The following is a 22451-nucleotide window of genomic DNA, read 5'->3' on the forward strand; positions in this document are numbered from 1 at the left end:
TTGGTACTTTTAATGCGCAAAATTCAACATCTCCTGTCGCATGTCACGCGAACTTCAGGCATATATTTTTTTCACAAATTTGGGCGGAGCCCACGTCAAAACTTTTTTAGCGAGTAAGAGGGATCTTAAGTAGCGTCCTGATTGATATTTTGTGAAAATACGACGTTCTTTGTTTGAAACTCATAGATCCATGTTCGGTATTGTAATACTCATTAGACTACTGTGTGCAGAACTATCGTGAAATTTTTCAGTTAGGTAGCGAGTACCATAGACAATAGAATTTTGATTTTGAACTAAAAAGAGCGCCTTTGTGATAGGTGTAGTAGAAAAATACTGGTCTGTAGAGAATAAGCTAGCGGAATACGTTCTAAACTGCGCACTCATATACATATATTATGATCTGTTGCATTCTTAGGAAATCACCACACGCAATAATCCATAACCGGCTTGAGCCGGGGCAGAAAAAGTTGATGTATAAAATTTTTAACAAATGAAATGCCTGAATATTATGTCCGACGAGTTAAATTGTACATCGCCGAATATACCTTAGTTAAAATTTGACCACCCTCAATTGTCGCCTTCAGTCCTATGGAAAATGTACATATTACGCTTCATTTCAATAATGCGAATTTATATGACAGGACAATTCGATTGATATCGAGTTATAGAAGACAGGATAATTAGCAACGCACAGGTGCAAAGCTCGTAAGCTAGGTCGTCTCATTTCGGTGGTAAACAGTGTAATTATAAAAACACTGTTACCGCAAGTATGGCGTCGTAATAATGAATTAACAATAGTATTTGTTTTTGTTAAAAGTTATAATGACGGGTGAATTGTTTATGCGTGTTATTGTTTTTGCTTTCGGAAAACTTTGTATAAGTTATTGTCCATAATGCGTTCTCGTTGGTTATTTTTTAGTGGGACGACGAAAATAATATTATAGAGACAATTCTTATTGAGTCTAGCAAAGTAATGTATTGGTGAAATCCCCTCTTTGTCGAAACGACAATTGCAACAATTTAGTATAATAGGTGACAGAGTGAGTGACTACCTTAAGCTGTGCTTGCTTGTGTTGCAGCTCCTGCTCCAGTTTCTCGTTCAGGTCGTGCAGCGAGGTGGACTCGCGCTGCGCGTTCAGGTACCGCTTCTCCAGAGTAGCTATCCGTTCCTCCTGTAACCATAAACACAGCTTGTATGAAACACACGTGTCTAATAATAGACTGCGTAATTTTGCCCACCCTTTCAGAAGACAGGTTTAATTATATATATATTGTGTGAAAGAAAAATATGAAAACATATTTCGAAATAACATTTTTAACGTGGCAATATTCGAAAAGTAACATTTTTACCAATCCGTCAAAATAATTTAAATCTACCTTATTTATTATTTAATCTTATTTATTATCTACCACAATCATTGACTTAAAATATATGGACGTCGGGTCCGCGCTAAAAAGTGTCTGAACTTATAGGCCGTTAAAATCGTATACAGAGCGTCATTCACGCTTTTGTCTTCGTTTGTTCGACTGACAGCGAAGCAAGCAAAATTAGACAGTACTGCGATGACATTACAATTTAAATTCAACGTTTTAGCTTTTTCATATTCCTTTACATGTCACTACGTTTAAATAGGTTGACTTGGGACATTTTTTTCGTGGTTTTTGTATTAGACCCGTCGTCCATTTATTTGTAAGTCAATGACCACATTCGACAAATATACAAGTATCGCACGTAGTGTATTAACTCAAAAAGTGTATTTTTTCAGAATCGATGAATTCACTTCCGCGAATTACAGACATACATACATACATATACCTCACGCCTTTTTCCCAACGGGGTATGCAGAGACAACAGTCTTCCACTTGCATATACGCTCGTCGGTTAAGGGTACTCTTCACCTGACCCTTACAGACATCTAAACAATTTCTTAATTGCCAAATATATTTCAAAAAATTAAGGAAATAATTATTTCATATTTTTAAGTAAAGACCGTCTTGTCCAGAACCAGCTTACAAAAAGTTGTCTCATTTTTAGTTAAGTTAGTACCTAGTCTTTTCATTGTCTTTTAGTGTTTCTTACAATATTCTAACGACGGTTTTATTGACGTGTAGAGAATTAAATTTAACTTTTAGCAATAGCAATAATCTTGAATTTCACATATTTAGATACACAACACTATTGTAATAGCAGTGCAATATGTTCGTACATAGAGCTTGACATGACCTCTACCGGTAAAATAACACAAAGGAAACAAAAATATTTGACGCAAATAAAAAAAAAATTCAAGACAGTGTAATAAAATCTCCTTTCAATATAATGCAATAGAAACTATTTCTATGTGTTCTATTCTGTTAATTCGTTCAGTACCCATTAAGGATCTTGTATGTATTTTCTAGTAGCATGGTTTACCTGGTCTTCTTTCTGTGCAACGTTCTCCCTGAGGTCCCTCTGTAGTTTGGCGCACTCGTCTTGTTTCTTGGCGAGCTCCTTCTCGCCCTTGGTCAGTCTTTCTTCCAGCTCTGATACCTTGTTATTTAGCTCCGCAACTCTTCTCTGCCATGAGCTCAGTTCTGCTGACTGTGAAATTAATAATATAAAAAAAGCTTTAAAAAAGCTTTTCGAGAGCTTATTTTTTTATGTGATATAATAAGTTTGGTTCAAACGAGTTGCAAAAAAAGATCAGACGATATTAATAATCGTCCATTAATTTGCTCTCCTGTACATTACATTTTTCACAAAATTAAGATTTGTTTTTCTATCCTCGCGTATAATGACGGATAAAGTAATATAAGGAGAAGCACACATCGCAAGCGTGTCTTTTTTTTCTTTATAAACTGAATAAAGCTATCAATTTTCAAAATTAAATTTACTTACCTGAACCCAAAATTAAAAAAAAGTTAGTGCCTTTATCCCAACTACAGTGAATTCGTGATTATAGTGACATGGTGTTCCTATGTGTTAGTTGTCGATGTGAGATGTTAGATGATTATGGTTGGTTAGTGTCGTGCTCCTATTCAGTTTTCTTTTTTAATTTTCTAAAATTACTTTGCATGCAATTACTAAATTACAATACGACCGTTCTTCAAAAAATGTTTTAAATGAGTTTTAATTAATTTAAAAGAAAATACATTGAAAATTTTTTATTATTAAACAGTAAATTAAAATATGAATGGAATTATACTTATTTGCGAATAGGGAAAAATTTAAACAGGATCCATTATTTAGATTAAAATAGCATGGCATTAAAAAATAGAAGAAAAAAGTTATAAAATTATCTTGATCACATTACGACTGGTAAAGAAAATAATATAACGCGTTATCTTCAATGTACTTCCCGTAGATTTAAGTCAAGTGCACGTCAAATTTGACACTTTTTGGACTGTGGACCATTTTTGTCACAAGCGGCTATAGTTGAGTTTAAATCTCAAGTGTCAAGTTTAACGTGTTTTTAACTTTGTACATGCATCTTACAGGCATATCATATCAATAAATGTTTTTTTAATGTCAATATAATGCGCTAGACGGTGACACGATCGAGCAATGGCAATACCAGTTCTCAGGGTCTGTTCGTTTCATAAATTTAACGTAATTTAAATCGAAGAGTCGAATTGACTATGACATTCATGGTATGCCATACAATGTCATCTTTTAAGAACGACACGCACAACTTGAGGCTGGAAGCTTTATCTATGAAAACAAGCCGGAGATATAATTATTTCATACTCAAACTACGTGGTTTTAATCTTTCATACTACTGACATTGTTATAGAATAGCTCCGGTTTGATAGCACAGATTTACGTATGGATAAACTTCAACATGTGTGTCGACCTTAGGTTTTATTGAAAATGTTAATAACATGTTGCGGTATGTTGGTACTTGTTCTAACCTGTTTTGCAATAGTGTTTTGGAGGTCAGTCACTTTCCTGCTGGTCTCCGATTCACCGTTAACACTATTTTGTTCCTGTGTCCACCATCAAAGAGAAAAAAACGTTAACTAACATGCTTAACTCTAGTTTTCGTTAAGCCAAACTTTTGTATTTGTTGGTTTTAGTGGTTCAATGAAAAAAAGTATTTCTTTACACTTTTTACAGTTCGACAGAATAATCGACACTGGCCTATTGTAACTGGCTTTCGCAAATTTTTCATAGGACCGATTTCATTCGCATCTTGTACTCTGACGCGGCAACATCATTCGGAAATATTCGTGGTTTCCGACTATTCCCGACGGTTAAACACCTTTATTCACTTCATCTGCGAAACAAATTCCATTGCTACAATTAGAAGCGCAAACCATAACATGGTTATCAAACTATTCTGCTCTTTGAAACTTTCAGAACTAAAACCAACAAATACATATTACAAACACTGAAAATACACACTTCGCACAAAATAAGTTCAAGCAGCTATCTCAAACACTTCAAATATAATTTAAATAGTCTAACCTTAAATTCTTTCATGTTTCTTTTTAATGTTAGTGTAACTGTTACGTGGTGTAAATCCAATACTTATGTAAACTGTTTAATGTATTTTATAGTGACAGTGTGAAAGAATAGAGAGAAAATTTAGATCCCAACAATATATGAATTCCCTTCAACTACCAATTAGTATTTATGGTGCTTAAAAGCTAATCAAATTTACATTTTTACATACACAACATTATTTATTTAACAGAGATAGATATACATATAAGTGGAAACACATAGACCAAAAAATTCATTCTGATTTTGTGGCCATACTAGACACGAATGTATCTTAATTTTCCAGTTCTTTGCTTACGAAAATTGGCAATAAATAACATTATCTAAATCATGTCTGTTCGTGTCTGATTTTGTCCTGCAAAGTACTAAAAAATATATCTTCCTTAGTGTGAAGCCAGCTTGGAAGGAATTTGAATTTACGTAGTACCATTTTCGAAACTAGTTTTTTAATCAATCTAAAGGCGTATAAAGTAATCATGTTAGTGGTCAGTGCCTTTACCTTAGTTTGTTGTTGCTCGCCGTTCTGCTCGGGCGAGCCGCTGGGCACGGTGCCGTTTTCTTTCGGCTTATCTCCGTCTTGTCCGCCCGATTGTTTGTATTGCAATAACTGAAAATAAAAATTTTACAAACATTTACCAATCAAGTAAACACCTCCGGTGAACAACTAACGAACGTTTATAATATAGTTATTTTTGATACAAGTGCGGAAAGTTAGTCATTATTCACGAGTCTCGAGGCATCTTGGCCCGAGCCAGAGGCGAGGGTCAAGACTCGAGACAAGTGAAAATGACAAATCCGCATGTGTATCAAACAACGTTTTTTAATACATTTGCGAAAAACCTACATTGAAAGTAAAATAAAACAGTATTTAAAAAAAACCTCATTTTATTCCTTTGTCAATAACAAAATCAAATCGTAAAAAAGTTAATGAAAACGGCGGGAATGTAAACGATGAAAAAAATTAGTACTTTTTTTGGCCGACTTTTTTCAATATGGCAACTGTTGCCAGTATTCAGCCACATTAAAATTACTATTTTATATTCATTGACTTACAAATAAATGGACCGACGGGTCTAATACAAAAACCACGAAAAAAATGTCCCAAGTCAACCTATTCGAAATTTAAATTGTAATGTCATCGTAGTATCGCGCTGTCAGTCGAACAAATGAAGACTAAAGCGGAGTGTCGCGCTCTGTATACGATTTTAGCGCCTTACAAGTGCGGACACTTTTTAGCGCGGACCCGACGTCCATATAATTGTAAGTCAATGTTTATATTACTTTATTTTCTACATAATCGCTACTAAGGAGCATTTACTTCATAGGTGTAAAAATGCGGTTTCTCCATAGATATAGTATAGTAATGACGAATGACTTACGTCACAAAGCACATAAATATGAAATAAATATACAATCTCTTTAGTTCTATGTTTAAGACTTAAAACAACAGTAAATTTAAAAAAAACTCGAAAAGTAAAAAGCACTAGTGCGAGAAATCCAACTTTCCGCACGATTTCTAGTGCGAAAAATACCACGTTTTGAGCAACTGTATTAAAAAAGCGTTTACCTGTAGTGTTTTTTGACAATACTTATCTAGGTATATGTAGAAAAATATTTTATTACAGATAATTTACAGACCAGTTTGTTAGTAAACACCTACCTCACTATAAAATACTAACTAAAGACAGACTGGACATCACACCCGCCGTGATAACCGAACTCCCAGTTTAGTAACACCAGGCGCACGGCTTGTTAGTCCCTTCACTTGGTATTATGGAAATATAAATAAAAAAAGTTAATTTCCGTGAACCAAGTCACCAGATCAGAGTCTACAAAAATCTTCTATAATCTTGACAGTTCTGTTCGAGCTCTCTTCGCCGACCGGACACCACTTTCATTTGCATCACTGTGGAAAAAAACCTTCAAACTAGCATAAGTTTCAGTATTTTAACGAGTACTTACTTCTTCTTTGGTTAACGCAAGTTCTTCTTCTAAAGCTGTGTTTCGCTCTAACGCAACGCGCAACCGCTCCCGGACCTGAAACACAGAACAATGTTTAGATTAACAATTTATATTCTATCCAAACGCATTTCCTCCGACAGATTTCTTTTCCCGATATAGTATATGACAATTCCGTCGTATCCTGAAGAATGGTTTACAAGTTTGGATAACGCAGTTGAAGAGTCGATGCATTAAACAAAAACCGTCTTTTTGCCGTAAGGAGGCAACTTCGGTTGCTCGTGAAACAAGTACAACTCGACGAAATTACGGCATGACGCGAATGAAGCTTCATACTTGGCATTTTCTTTAAATATGTTCAAGTATTATTTATTTGACAGTAATTGTTTTACATTAGCATATTAGAATAACAAGCGATATGCATCTTCTATTTATCTACATAAAAAGAGACGTGTATCGTCGTAACTGTCTATCTATGTGTGTCAAAATATATAATTCGCTACCAATTGAGATAAAAAATACGCCAAATATAATGTTCCGAAAAAGGTTATTTAAATGGTTGTCCAACTGTTATTTTTATTCAATTCAAGAATATTTTGACTACAGAAAATAATTACATATTTATTTAAACTTGACATTATTGCGACTTGTTATTTTAAACGTAGGTATATAATTGAATAAAATATTTTAATAATTAAGATAAGTACCTACACTAAACTTGTGGCAAATTAGGTTATTTAAATGGTTGTCCAACCGTTACATTTATTCAATTCAAGAATATTTTGACCACAGAAAATAATTAGATATTTATTTAAACTTGACATTATTGCGACTTGTTATTTTAAATGTATATATAATTGAATAAAATATTTTAGTAATTAAGATAAGTACAGTAAAATTGTGGTAAATTTTCATGCTATTACTAGCTAAGTGTGAGAACCTGTTAATACAAACATATGTTAATCCAACTATGTACACCACACTGCGAATAAATTATTATTATTATCGTATCGATGGTACAAACTATATCACGGTGCATTGTACAAGATATGCGAGATGTACCATCGTTTGAATCGCACCACATAAACAATATGGATTTAGAGACATCCGAATAACCCTAAACAAATAGTCCTCGATCATGGTAAACCAAGTCCAGGTAAAGTAAAGGTTAAATTTACTTAATGACCCAGAAATTGTTCCTGTTGCTATTGACTTTTGACAAAAGAAATTAGTTACACCAAATTTCGTCAGCTAACGAGGGTCTAGAAATCTATAGTTAATTTGCCAGCTTTCAATTTCGAATATTTCACGGTAGATTTGTACATTGAGAGCGGTTGTAGCACAGTGGTAAAATGGTTTCAAAATGGAAAAATCTTTATTTGGAGCAGACCTGTGACTAGCAATAGGACATATCGCACTGTTAATACAATAGTGTATTAACTCGAAAAGTGTACTTTTTCAGAATCGATGAGAAACGAATTACTCACGTCCAGCGAAATATTATTCAAATTTATGTATAGGTTAAAGTTTATTTATTACAGACATATAAACAATTCCCTACTTGCCATGTATAAAATAAAAAGAAAAAAAAATAAAAGAAAAAAATAACTTCATATTTTTTAGAAACTTATTTATTAAGACAGTTTTATCTAGAACTAGTTCGCAAAAAGTTTATCTCATTTTGAATTAAGGAGATTTATTTGAATTGTTTCTTACAATATTTGAACGAAAGTTTTATTGACATGTAGAGAATAAAATTTTACGTTCAGCAATAGTATAATCTAGAATTTCACATATTTTGAGTTACAAGACTATTGTAATAGCAGTGCGATATGAAACGTTACAGCCCGGACAGTCAAAATCAAATAATCATTTATTCCTTAGGTAACATTTTTACTACTAACTACTGTTCGTTCACTGCGCTGACCTCCCTAATAAGAACGAGCAAGAAACTCTAGGGATTGCTCATTTCAAATAAACTTAAATGCTAGGGAATATACTTTGAATCAAAACTGTGTAGAATCTAGACCCATGTTGTCTTTCCATACATCTTTATTATACATACTCTTAAATTTTGTAATATGACCTTTCGATTAAAATACTTTTGATGTAAGTTTTAAACTTAGGAAATGATCTTAATATATGCTCCGGAATCTTATTGTAAAAACGTATATAGTTCCCCATAAAAGAATAGTTTACTTTAGTTAGAAAGAATATTCTCTATTTAGTCTTGCCTATAACTGAAACAATAGAATGAACATTCGCCGGCATTATTTGATAAGAGGGTAGACAGGAGTAGAAGTGACAGTGTAATAATAACGAGTAGGCCTCGCGTTATTGTGTTTAAGCCTGATTAATGCTGTACTGGCACTCAAGGAGCCCAGGCTTTCATTTACGACATATACAATACGTAGGCAGGCAAATGAAATTGTTCCTGTGATACACAAGAAAGAATCAGAGAGCTCAGGTTGTGGTTTACTTTGCTGGACAAACGCTAAAAAGTCGTCATTTTGCTTGGGTCGAGCGGCTTGGACACTGGATTTATTTATTTTTACAAACGAAAACAAACCCATTTGAAAAATGTATATCGTATACTAATCGTGTTCTCGCGCGCGATAAAATTGAAATAAGCGCGCGCTATTGGCTATCTAAATTAGATCTGATTGAGACTTGCAATAGCGCGCGCTTATTCCAATTTTATCGCGCATGTCGCGACTATCATGCGTAGCCATGCTACGGGGGCAGTTGATATTAAAAAAAATCACTGGTGTAAACAAAATTCTGAGGTAAATTTGTCTTTTTTTCTATCGTGAAATTTTTTAGGCATCGTGTTTTCACACCGTATACTAATCAGTATATATCCTCAATTATACTATATATTTTTTTCAAACTTATTAATTCAACACTTTCACTGTTATGGCGAATCAACCAAAGCGCTTTGAGGTATAGACTCTTAAGGTGACGGGCGCAATGGCAGTGCCCTCAGATCTTTACGATTTAAAGTCTTGAGTGGTAATGCAAATGTTATGGATAGGCATGTCGCTTACCACCAGGAGCACAACTTGTTCGTTACGTTACATGACATAATAAGTGAAAAGGACACTCCGTTAGCCAACAGAACTTTCTCAAAAAAAAAGAGACCTCAAAACTTTTTTTTCGGCTTTTTTATTGGAATTACATCTATTTACCAAGTTTTAGTGACACCAGTAAACGGAAAGTGCGATAAATTGGTTTCATCACCTAGTTTGCCACCCTTAGAGGTGGAATATTTTCTTCCAATTTAAATGGGACCAATACTGAGGTACCTTCTTCCCAATAAAAAACAATGATCAAAATCGGTTCACAAATCAAGTAATTTGTGAGTGTGATCAAATGTGAGTAATCTCGTAACACACACACACACACACACACACACACACACACACACACACACAACAATACAGTCGAATTGAGAACCTCCTCCTTTTTCAAGTCGTGTAAATAAGGTCACAAGATACTGAGTTTTAAGGTCGTATTCCAGAACTCTACTCAATGCTCAAGTCACGACTTGAGTATGATTTAAAGCACTAGAAATCATACTCAAGTCCTTGCCATTACGGTCGTATTTCCACACTCTACTCAGAGTTCTGGAATACGACGCTTAGAGGACTGAAGTACTTTATGTGTGCTGTATGTTTAGAAAGACGTACGTAGCCCACAAACACGAACAATAAAAACAGTGATAGGAAACGTTTTTGTTCATATCCATACTACACCCTATTAGCATCATTGGCATCATGAGTCGTCAAACGGTTCAAGGCTTATTTTGTCTTGGCGTAACGAAGCTAATCTCATGCGAAAACTTCTAGATATTATATTACACAGGTAAACAGATTACACAGGATATTGTCAAACAAAATGATTTATGCTACGGCCACACTAAGGTTTAATGGCACTAATTATCTCATTAATCGAGACTAAGCGTCGGTGTAGCCGCGATTTAACGCGATAATTTTACTACGGCATGCACTATGGCATTAGATATTAGACAATAGCTCGGGTGGCTGTCTTTTTTGGCACATCAAAGGATTAATAGCGTTATTTAATGCGTGTAATGGCTACACTGACGTTATTAACAATCCAGACTAATTATATGTATGGTTTTCACATGTTAATCCTTAAACGATGGAAAGGTCCAGTTAATCACATGGGACTTATCAACTTATATGACAAGGTGACGGACGCAGTGGGACTGATCAGAACAGAGCTTACGACTTGTTCGTCACTTGTCACAACTTTTTTATAAAAAAAACCGATCTCAAAAGTTCGCGGAATCACACCTGTTTGCCAAGTTTTGTTGAAATCGGTTTCCGGAAAATGGAACCGGATTCATCCCCTAGTTAGCCACCTCTCCAACAAAAAAAGAATCATCAACACGCACACAAAAAAAATACAGTCTAATTGTAAACCTCTTCTTTTTTGAAGTCGGTTAATTATTGTGCAGCATGAGCGTAACAGGATACCACGTACGTTTCCTGTGTATTTTTATCACATACCATCTTATTAAGTATTGGTTTTGCTTCTTTCAAAAGATTGAGAAAGACACTCATGAAAATAACAATAACGCAGCAAATTTTAACTTCTATCTTTTCGACAAATAATTTAGACGCTAAATCTTAGTGTAGCCACTCTATTGGACGCGATATTTTAGGCAGTATTTTTACGCCTCAATTATTGCGATAATAGATGTTAATAAAGGAGTGGGTCTTAAGATCAACATGGACAAGACGAAGATCATGTCGAGTGTCCATGTTGTACCCGCTCCAGTTAAAATTGGGAGCATTACACTCGAAGTTGTTGACCATTACGTATACCTGGGGCAGACAGTCCAGTTAGAAGACTTAGATTTAGAGTTAGATTACCATCTTTCCTCGGTATTGGTCCCATTTAAATTTGAAGAAAATATTCCACCTCTAAAGGTGGCAAACTAGGGGATGGGCAAACTAGGGGATGAATCCGGTTTCGCGCACTGCAACTAAGCTCTGAGTGGCACTGCAACTATTGAGGATAGGAGTGTCGCTTACCAGCAGGCGCACTTGTTGGTCCCGTCACTTGGTATTGTTAAAAAAAAACACGCTTCCGCAGTACAAATATTCTTTAACAACGGTATTTGCCCAAAGCATACGTCGTTCTGGTGTAACAAACCTTTTCGTCCAGTGCTTTGTGATGCTCGAACAAGCTCTTGAGCGCCTTGAGCACTTCGACTTCGGAGGAGACCCCTGACTGCGCAGCCGCCTGCCGCTTCACCACTGTCATGCGGAGAGACCGCTCGTGTCTTGAAACCAGACATTCTAGGTGTTCCAGGAGTAGCTGAAACAATGCAAAGAATTTCAATTTCGTTGTCATTAATAAACAAAGCGCTTTGCTTCTTCCTTCCTATGAGTACTACAAAGGAATGGAATTACACCACTGGCATCTGGTGTTTCCCGAAAATGTATAATTACATGCTACGGGCTATCCAGTACTAGTTAGCCGCTTTAAGGTGCTTTTCCACCGGCGAGGCGAGGCGAGACGAGGATTGAAATTTGTATGGCAAAATTTCAATTCTCTCCAAGCGCCTATTCGGTGGTAATGGTCTGGATTGGCGAGGACGTGTGAGGCGAGAATTTAAATATTTGTTGATGTAATATCGAACAGTATTTTGCCAACAGATTATTTATTAACTCCGCAACGGACACTCAATTTCTCGCGAGAATTCGCGAGTGCCCGCACGTTCTCGCGCGAGCTCGCTATGGCTCTTAATATCAACCGCAAAATTGTGGGTTATGTACTATTAGAGATTTTTAAAAAAGATGGCTTTACCTGATTCTTCTTCCGTTAACATATTTAATAATAATAATTTACGGGAATCGCTACTTCAGCTGCGTGTAAACCGCTAAACCAACTGAACAGCACTGAATTGATGTTCACAACCAGAGCGCGAGATATTAATGGCAATTTTTTGTGGAAATAGGCCGGCGAGATTTCAATTCTCGTCTCGCCTCGCCGGTGGCAAAACACCCTTAGACTCGGAGGAGCAAAAAGTAAAGAGATTTATTAGTTCTCTTGTGTAGTCTAAACAACAAAATTTCGACACCACTTCAGAAGTGGCCTACTTGTCGGGTTTTTTATTATACATGTATAATATTTTACAAAATATTTGTAACTTTTACTAAAATCACACATAAACGAAATCAAATTCTCAATCGTCCCTTTTAAAACTGTGCGGATTGAGTGAGCATAACAAAGTATTTGTAAAAATTTGAAAATGCCGCTAATCGATCTGTAATTAAAGATGATAGTTTAACAAAACTTTTTACTAACAACTAGTACAATAACATTATATGCAAACTTAATACTTTTGTAGACCTGACTGGCCGTCTGTGACAACTGAGTGAGCACCACAGACATATATCTAGATCAGCCTTTCCCAAAGTGGGCGATAACGCCCCCTTGTGGGCGCTGCAGGCCTAAAGGGTAAGAGACCCAGACCGATAGGAATAAGACAAACATACATAATCTCGTTCATCTCATTCGACGCTCAATCGTACCTACTCAACAATTAAGAACAAGTATTCTATGAACCAGCCGATTGATACAGGAATGCACAAATCGGGTTATTTAACAAAAACTTGTTAAAGCATGATTGCCCGCGGTCTATTATCTACGAAAATTACCTATCTAGGAATATTAATAACTATTAAAACTGTGTCTGTTACCTTTTTTAATGTTTGTTTGTGTCTACTTTCATTTCGAAACGGAGCGACCGATTGACATGATTTTTATTTTATTTTATTCAATAAAACAGGACAGATATATGAACTACACGGAGAGAAATATCGAACCGAGTTAGTTTAAGCAATCTCTTAATTAATATAAGTTGGTGTTCTCAAGTCGTAGTCGAGAGTCGAGAGCTCAGTTGGTGTCTAAGAGTCTTCCTAGATGAAATTACAAATCTCCCCCTAAGCCTCTACACAACGCCCCCATTTTTTTTTCTTGATCTCTTAACCCCCTTCAGGCCTGCAGCGCCCACAAGAGGGCGTTATCGCCCACTTTGGGAAAGGCTGATGTAGATATATGTCTGTGGTGAGCACACATTAAGTTATTTTTGCCTTGTTTAATCTTTTTACAAATAGAAAGATTGGTTTCTGATATTATTTTAGAACTTTTACTAAATGACTAATACATTTTAAACGTTTTATAGAGGGTGCTCACTCAATCCAAACACACACGAATCAACACATGTGTAATATACATATGTTTATTTATGACCACAGGCTTCTGTTTTCTCTATAAAAAATAAGTTTGTGGTATTAATCCAGAAACTTTTGTAACCTTAGTGGCAAAACCTAATCTAATTTAAATAGTTAACGTAACAGCTTTGTATGTTTGTAACATTTCACAAGCATCGATCGTTTTCAAAGCGATCAATGGATCGCTAGTATCAACTAAATAGGGTCTGCAAGTATCACATTATTTCAAAATCATATTCTGTGGAGGAGCGTTTATTTCAAGAACATATTCCGTGAGGACTAAGTTATTTCAAAATCATATTTTGTAGGGTCTAGGTCTTTTCAGAATTGTATTCTGTAGGCATTAGACTATTGAAACAAATTTAGTAACTGAATTTTACGTTCGGCCTCTCTGTTTTCGCAATTATATTTGTTCGTGTTTGCTGTACTAATTTATGTCCATACGAGATTCAATCTAAACATTAGTGGCCGACGTTCGAGTTTACGTTGTTGGCTTTCGATACATGCGCACATACCGTGGTTAATACAATTCCATCTGGCTTTTTTGCGAGTTAAAATGCCCGTGAACTTTTATGACATTGGTGTTATGTAACCTCACCTCGTCACAGGTGCTATGTGCTAAAAAAATATAGTTATTGCTTTAAACGATAATGAAATTGTCTCCATTTCAACTATATTAAGGTTTGATATTCGTCTTATTGTTTGATTGCAGTATATAAGCGTATATTCTTTGACTATGTATGTTATGGTTTATTTGAAAATATTACGAGAGAAATCTTTACGAAGAAGATTCATGAAACTTTTCGACAAGAATTAGTAATTAAAGCTTGTATTTACAGGAACGATCAAAGCAATAGCATCAATGTTAGGTAATGTCTAGAACAATATTCAGCTTGATAAATATTGTCAGCTACGTCGACAAGTTTTATGGACGTGTACCTGTCCAGGACAGACCGGGAGTTGAATTTAAATTGGGTTGGAGCTAGAAACGCTATGCAGATGAATTTGTTTTTGAATAAGTAATATTGAAAATGTTCTTAGTTTATGGTAGTAAAGCATTGTGCTACCCAAGTAACTGAATAGTACAATTACTATAGGGACATCATCTCTAGTCAGGTAGTCTGCCGCTGGTGGCTATAAAGGTACCTGGTTGAGTGAAGAAAAATTTTCATAATTTCACAGCTGGCGCTACGGTAAAAAAGTAGTTAAAAACCAAAAGCAAAGATCTGCAACAGCCACATAGAAAAATTCGTAAGGTCTCTTGGTTCCATGTTGGTTCGTTTCGTAGCGTAGTTGGAACAGCGTCTGACACGGTATTGTAGGCTAGGCTGCATGATTTGTGTCAGGACAGATTAGCATAGAAAATCCTGTTACTTCTAGAATAAGCTTTGAATTGAATACGCGTAGTAAAGTTTTATTTATGTTTATTTCCCTCGTTTCTCATTGAAATGTGCCTCTCGCTACGCTAACCCACGGCTACGACAATTACAGAATGCTGGGTTACTCCAGTCTGATCGAAAGCAGTTATCTTAATGTTAGATAATTATAACAAACTAGTGCAGTAATTTCACAAAAAACTTGGTAAAACATCTTGATATTCAATAATAATGAAAATGGTTGCTTCTGGCAATCGAGCTTGGAACTATACCTACTATCTTGAAATGCGAAATTTCAAAAAAAACCAATATGTTATCTAGTGGAGTTATTTTTACTAAGTGACTAGTTGAAGTAAGTAAGAGTAGAAGGTGACTTAGTTGAGGTGTTCTAGCTCCAATAATCGCTTGTGAAGTCATATGATTGATAGAGCTATACTTAGACGGCGCATCATCCTACCTACGAGCTTTAATAAAGCATAGTGCCACCGAGGAGACTGAGGACGAATGACGATAAACTACTTACCCTGGTGTTGTTTCTTTCTGCTTTGAGTTCGGAGATTTCTTCCTCTCTCTCGAGGAGCTGCTCTCGGGCCTGATTTAACTCCTTTGTCAGCGTCGCAAACTCCTGAAAACAATGGAAATAGTCGAGTTAGAAACCACACACGAGTGAGTGTAAGTCGTAGTCAATAAGGCTTGTGTCGATCACCGTCCGAAAGCGAGCTGCAGAATTTCAAAAGCTGATCTTCAGGCGGTGACCGTCTCCATGTAGTAACTAACAGATTTCAGAAGTGAATATGTCAGTAGCATTCGTCTAACATAGGATAGTGTCTGTCTTCGTAAAGGTTAGACGTGGAGTGAACAGAGGGTGCCGGCATTGACGAATGTTGTGTTCATTTGTAATTAATTGGCTTGTGTATTAGAATTATTTTCACGATTAGTTATGTTACGTAAATAACGTTTTCATCACACTTTCTCGTGAATAGTATGATTGCTAACTTGACTGTAATGCCCTAGATAAAACCCTCGGGTCTTTTTTCTTCCCATTACAGCCATTGTCGGTAACTAGCTTTTTCTACAAATAAAAAAAACTATATTATCGAGTTCTTAGGTTTTCGCGATTGTTATACATTAATGTACATGTTTCATGTCAGGCAACCGTGACCATAGGAACTGTAAAGGGCCCGAAACGTCGGTTTGTTTGAAAAAACAAATATACGCGATTTAAATCCGGAAAAATAGTTTCATTTCCTATGTGTAACAATCGCGAAAACCTAAGAACTCGATATATGTCCTTGTTGTTAACTTGAATTTGTAAAAACGGACAAAACTTTTTCTTCGAACATAAATGTAAGTTGGCTCGAATTATATGTCCGGATGTGTAAGCATATTAAAGAAGTGGTCAACTTCAAGATTATGAATTAGAGTTGGTATTTCTGAGCGCTATGTTATGTTTGTCTTAGTTTTCCAGTAGTGCAAGGAGTACGGTAAATGTAAAAAAAATTGAAAATTTGATTCCTCGTTCTAACATTGCTGACGTGAGTATTTGTTGAGATGGAATCCATTCAGAAAATGAGAAAATTGTTTTTCATTAGGGTTTCTGCTCGAGAAATCCCGGGAAATGTGGCCAACTTCGAGTCGAGAAAAATATCGAGAAATCAAATTATATTTTTAAATTACTGGAAAATTGACTTTTAATCTTGTGTGCGTCAAGTGTGAGTTGTTTTAAGTTGATAGTAATGACTAATGTTGATTATTTATAAAATGTTCCTAAGAACTATGTGGTTTAGACTGATCGATTTTATAATAATAACGTTTATATTAATAAATAAAAACATGTTGATTTTATTGTAAATTTTGTTTGTTTTTATTTGTATTTATAGTTGACTAAGTTGATTTCTTAAGGGTTTAAAAAAAATCTCGAACAACTCGAGAAACCCGGGAAATCGGGTTCGGGAATTCCCAAAGCTCGAGAAAAAAATACGTCGTGAAATCAGAAACCCTATTTTTCATAGATATTTCTTTATACCATTAATGTACAGGTCTTGGGCTCGGGGTGCATGAAAGGAGCCTTCCATTAGGACATACTATTCATATTCCCTGTACGTCTGGCGCACTCTGGGCAACAATCAGCGAGAACCTTACCGATTACCGAATTCTTTCACAACGATGTCAAACATGTCCCATAGTTCTGAGCTGCAAGGTCTTGTATCTGTAGGTCTTTCTTTGCCATGAACGATCGTGTGCTACCAAAATCATTTGCAATGCATGTATTTACACTTTATGGGCTCTAAACGTAAGTCAGTACAAAACAACGTAGCGACGTGAGAGGTGGCAAAGCTTTCTAACATTCTCAAGTGTCTGCGAAGCGTCTGGCAATCGCTGCAAGTATCCACTCACAGGCAACGCAGCGCGCAGGGGGCCGCGACACGACAGGTGCGGATTATGGGCCTAGGGGAAACACACTTTCCCTAATAAACGGGTACTAGGGGCAATAAGGGACACGGTCAACTAAATACAAATGATACTATTAATGTTAGACTTTTCGTGAACTCAATTTCAAGTTAAAAAGGAAGGTTAACAAAAAAATAAACTCTTTAGGGTGGTCACACAGGGCGTCTTTCGGGAACGATGCAATCGCGCGTTTGGATCGATGCAGTTGCGCGCTTACGTCGCTGCTTAAAATAGCGCGCGTGTAACCGCTCGGTATTGTAACCGTCTCATAAATACATAATTACGTCTTTGTAGTATACGACCTGAATTATATTTCCAAGTTACAAAGTTTGTTAATAGCTTGAAAAAGCTGTTAAAAGGAACCAAGCCATCGCTTGTTAGCTCTCGCACAGACATCAGGTGCGACTGCAGAGTCTGTCCCTTGGGAAATACTACGACGTTACACGCGGGGACTAAGATAGGTGGGGTTATAAGGCAAACTCAATTGCTATACCAAACACAAACATCATCTAACTTTATAGAACATAAATTGAAGAAACATATTACAAGCAATGCAAGGGATGATCTTCAACTGGAAAGGTATTGTTAAAAGGCCTACAAAGTGGCAACAACAATCCATGAACGGTAAAAATAAGGCGTCAAAGCGTGGTCTCAATTAGGTTGATTGTACGTCGCCCCGGAACGGAATAGAAGCAAATCTTTGTATCGAAATTTTATACAACATAATGAATTTAATTAAAAAACAATTAAACTACTTATTGCCTAATTTTATGTACTATACAGTGGTCACAGTTTTTAAATGACAAATTCCTAACTTCATTGTCTAATTTTTTATAATTGTATATTTATTTTGACTCGTTTCAAATTGAGATTTTAAGGCTTTCGTGGTTATTAACTAAATGATTTATCACTAATTACAGGTTTCTTACCACGATATAAACTCATTTTATTCTTTCGATATTTCGGAACTGTATATCACGTCAACCCGTGACCATGGAGCGTGCAACCGTTTCGAAATATCGGGAAAAGGACAAGATATCATATTGGTAAGAAACCTTTGATTAGTGATAATTATTTATTGAAATTATTACTTTGACATCTAGTTACATTTTGCAATTTACTGCCATTGAAATTGACCTTTAAACTCGTAAGAATCACCGCATTTAAATTAGTAACTGAATTTTTAAATCCATAACCATAACTAATTTAGTCTGTTAAAGTGCATGTAAGTAAATGAATAAACCTTCAATGGCTAATGTTCGGTCGGACACAGTGAAAGTATACCTGTTTTCACAACAAATAAATTAATTATGAACTTTATGCTATTAAATACGACAGACAGAAGACAGGCGACCTGTTTTTTTGATTCGTATCTAGTTTCATATAAAGTACAGTGCATGGTATGGTTACAAAAAATCGCATCCATACCGTTTCGCGGCAATCTAAATTGAACGTTACGAACAAGTAAAATAAACTGCTTTAGCCTTTGTAAGACTGCCACGCACTGACTACGTCCCTGTGATTGATTTCATTGAATAGCGCATTGGAATAAAATATTTACCCCCGTTTGAGCGGCAAAGCAGTTCCTCTTCAGAAAAAAAAGCAATTTTTCACAGTACCTACCTGTACAAATTCAAACGTTTACAAATAGTTGCCATCGGTTGAGAAATGAGAAGACCTTTGATGTATTTTACTACACCATTAGGTGAATAATAACAAGATTTAGTAGCGTTTGTCGCTATTTCATTGAAAAGAAAATAAATAACATTGAAAATCTACAGGCCACTCGCAGCCGCCGCGGAATCATGGATACAATATATTGATATAAAAATGTAAGTAGAAAGAGCGGATTTTTTTTTATAACATCAAGTGACGGACGAACAAGTTGTGCGCCCGATGGTAAGCTACAAGCCTCTCCATAACAATTGCAGTGCCACTCAGAGCTTTAAATCGCAAAGATCTGAGGGGCACTGCCACTGCGCCTGTCACCTTGAGACATAAGTTGACAAGTCCCATGTGCCTGTAATTTCACCAGCGCCTTTAAATCTTCTTCTAAAGCCGTATACTCCGTAACCGTTGCATGTTATGTTACCAAAAATCATAATGACAATGTGTACCTAGTTCGCAAGCTTGCTGCGTTCTTGGAACGTGTGTGATTCGCAGTGAGCCAGCTACTTATTGTAGCGAGTGAAGACTTTCATGCGTACATACTAGAACCTAGTTAGTGCATCTGGCACGTTACAGTCATAGCTCGTTAATAACTACCCATTACAAATAGCCCCAACAGCGGATACTGTAATTATTCTAAACAAATAGTTTTTTGTTGTAGACATTTGATTACCATTTTGATTACCTTACACTTGATTACCATTTTGCCGTGAGACGGGTGGATTTTGTGTAAAACTTGTACAAAATTATACATTTGCAGAGCTTTATTATTATTATTATATCGTTCATCTGTTTTAACCGACTTCAAAAAAAAAGGAGGGGGTTCTAATTTCGACTGTGTTTTTTTTTGTATGTGTCCCTGGCACAGTTGTCCGGAATCAGACTTTTTGCATATATGGTGGCAGCGACACACCATAGATATCCAACCGCCTATCAAGTTGTTAGTGAGGCTGGCTGGAATTGACCCGTTCACTACTGTTATTTGTAGTTAATAGTCAATTATTGGCTAAATCAGGATTACAAGGAGTGTTACGTCTTCGCATAGATACTTTGGAGCCCTATTTACTCGCAAAGTTAGTTTCATATTATTACAATTGCTACGAGTATTTTGTGTTGATTGTCTATGATTGCCTGTGGTTTATATAAAATATAAATGATGAAGATCAAATTCCTTTTTTTTTTAAATACACTGTCAACTAATTCAATTCAATTGCTTGTTATATTTATGCGTGTCTTTCGGACGGATATTATCAATTTTATAGACTGTGACCGTAACATACTTTTAAATAGACGAATACAGTGCCTACTACCAATTTTTGTGCTAAACAATTTATATCTACTTATACACGCGCCACAAAATGAAAAATACTATACGAAATCGTATAACATATCGCCCAGTAGTCTACGTCACTAACAACAACTGTGGAATAAACATTGGCATGGCCATAAACTCGACCTGCCTGCAGGGCGCCAACTAGCGATGACACCCGTGCCATTACTGGCACCCCGCTGTTGAAAGAATGGCACCCTATTGGAATCCAGTTTCAGGGTTACCATAATTAGATTAGAAGTTTAAAAGTGATTTGCCGTCAGCTACACTTTGAGTTGCCCATTAAGTATGTGCAGGATGGGCACAGTGAATAAATATCCATCCATTGGAGGGTCTTAGAAGAAACCGATGGAGGGATAAATTCAGTGGATTGGTAGCAGCTACCAGTGGTGACGCGTCCATATAACTCGATTCCCACAGGCTTGCCTAAAACTTTTCAATATGTAATTTACTACAATATGGTACACAATTTAAGTGTAGAATAAGTTAATCAGTGAAATGAAGGGTACTATAATTATTATATTTTGTGCTAATAAATGCTTTGCTTAAGTATCGCAAGGCGTCTTTTTAACGGCAAAAGAAGTTTTTGTTAAGATAGGTGTTTTTGTTTATGCAACTAGGCAGGCAGCTACTCTCAGTTTTCTTGATTGCAGCTCTACTGTGATAGTCAATCCGGCAAGTGTACTTATGTCATCTACTTTTTTGGTTTGTTAGGTTGAGAATATGGTCTTACAATTTAATGCCGGCAACCCTATCTACATCCCAGCTCCCCGGGGAATCGCGGTATTGTAGGAAATAGATGAATTGGGTCATCGATTCGCATGAAATATATATCGTAATGGGTATTCTCATAGTTTTAGTTCTTGACTAATTATAGTTTAAATATTGGGTCTGTAATACCTGTTTCGCTACTCATATCGCTTACCTGTCGTAACTTATTTTCGGTTCACTACCTTACTTTTTGAGCTATAACAATTCTATTCATATATATATATATATATGAATCACCCATTGTCTACATTTTATATATATATATATATATATATATATAAAATGGCAAAGCCATGGTAGCCTAATGATTTGACCTACCGCCGCTCAAGTCGTGGGGTCGAATCCGGGCTCTCGGAGTATTTCAGAATCTGCGAGTATGTCCTAAATTTTATTTGAAATTCACCATGACCTTTTCGGTGAAGGAAAACATCGTAAGGAAATATGCACATATCTGAAAAGCAATTTAATGATGTGTGTGATGTTCCCAATCCGTATTGAACCCGCGTGGTTACTACAGCCCAAGCCCTCACGTTGTGAGAGGAGGCCTATGCCCAGCAGTGAAACTATAGATCATAGCTTTAAGTTTAAGTTGTACATATTTACTATTTAGTAATAATTTTATCCGAGCTAGTTGAGACGCATCACACAACTACTGTCATAAAATGTAGCGAATTTAATTATACGGTCATTATCATCATCATCATTATCATCATATCAGCCGGAAGACGTCCACTGCTGAACATAGGCCCCCCCAAAATATTTACAGACTAGCCAATGGGACGCGACGTGCACCAATCGGTTACACGCTGCCCTTACCAGACCATCCGTCCATCTAGCAGGGGGGCGTCCCATTGAACGCCTTCCAGTTCTGGTCCCAACGGCCGTCAGTTCTACGAGCTATGTGCACTGCCACTACAACTTGCTAATCCTTTGAGCTATGTCGGTGACTTCTTTCTGTTCTTCTCCTCATTTCTGATTCGATCTCGTGGAGATGTGCCATTCCTTACCACAAAGGTATAAGTCTGAAAAACAGCTCTAGCCGAAACTTTACCTATTTATCTACATAATTTGTGTAATTTCAGATGATATTATTTAAGGATAAACTGTTATTTTGATGTAGATAAATAAAGCTTTTTATTATTGTA

At 36.1% G+C, this 22451-nt stretch overlaps 1 protein-coding gene across 1 annotated transcript in view; it reads right to left on the minus strand.

Moving 5' to 3' along the window:
• The window catches only part of LOC113229709 (liprin-alpha-3), a 313022-nt gene that overhangs the window by 18944 nt on the left and 271627 nt on the right, over positions 1–22451 (minus strand). Inside the window, exons 2-8 of the mRNA XM_026463393.1 lie at positions 15610–15711; positions 11624–11788; positions 6443–6517; positions 4980–5087; positions 3889–3963; positions 2411–2578; positions 1009–1172 (exon numbers count right to left, since the gene is read on the minus strand). Of these exons, the coding sequence (XP_026319178.1) occupies positions 1009–1172; positions 2411–2578; positions 3889–3963; positions 4980–5087; positions 6443–6517; positions 11624–11788; positions 15610–15711 (857 nt within the window). The remainder of the gene's footprint in view (positions 1–1008; positions 1173–2410; positions 2579–3888; positions 3964–4979; positions 5088–6442; positions 6518–11623; positions 11789–15609; positions 15712–22451) is intronic.

Source organism: Hyposmocoma kahamanoa, unplaced genomic scaffold (genome assembly GCF_003589595.1).
Source record: "Hyposmocoma kahamanoa isolate Upper Pololo Valley unplaced genomic scaffold, ASM358959v1 62, whole genome shotgun sequence".
Classification (NCBI taxonomy): domain Eukaryota; kingdom Metazoa; phylum Arthropoda; class Insecta; order Lepidoptera; family Cosmopterigidae; genus Hyposmocoma; species Hyposmocoma kahamanoa.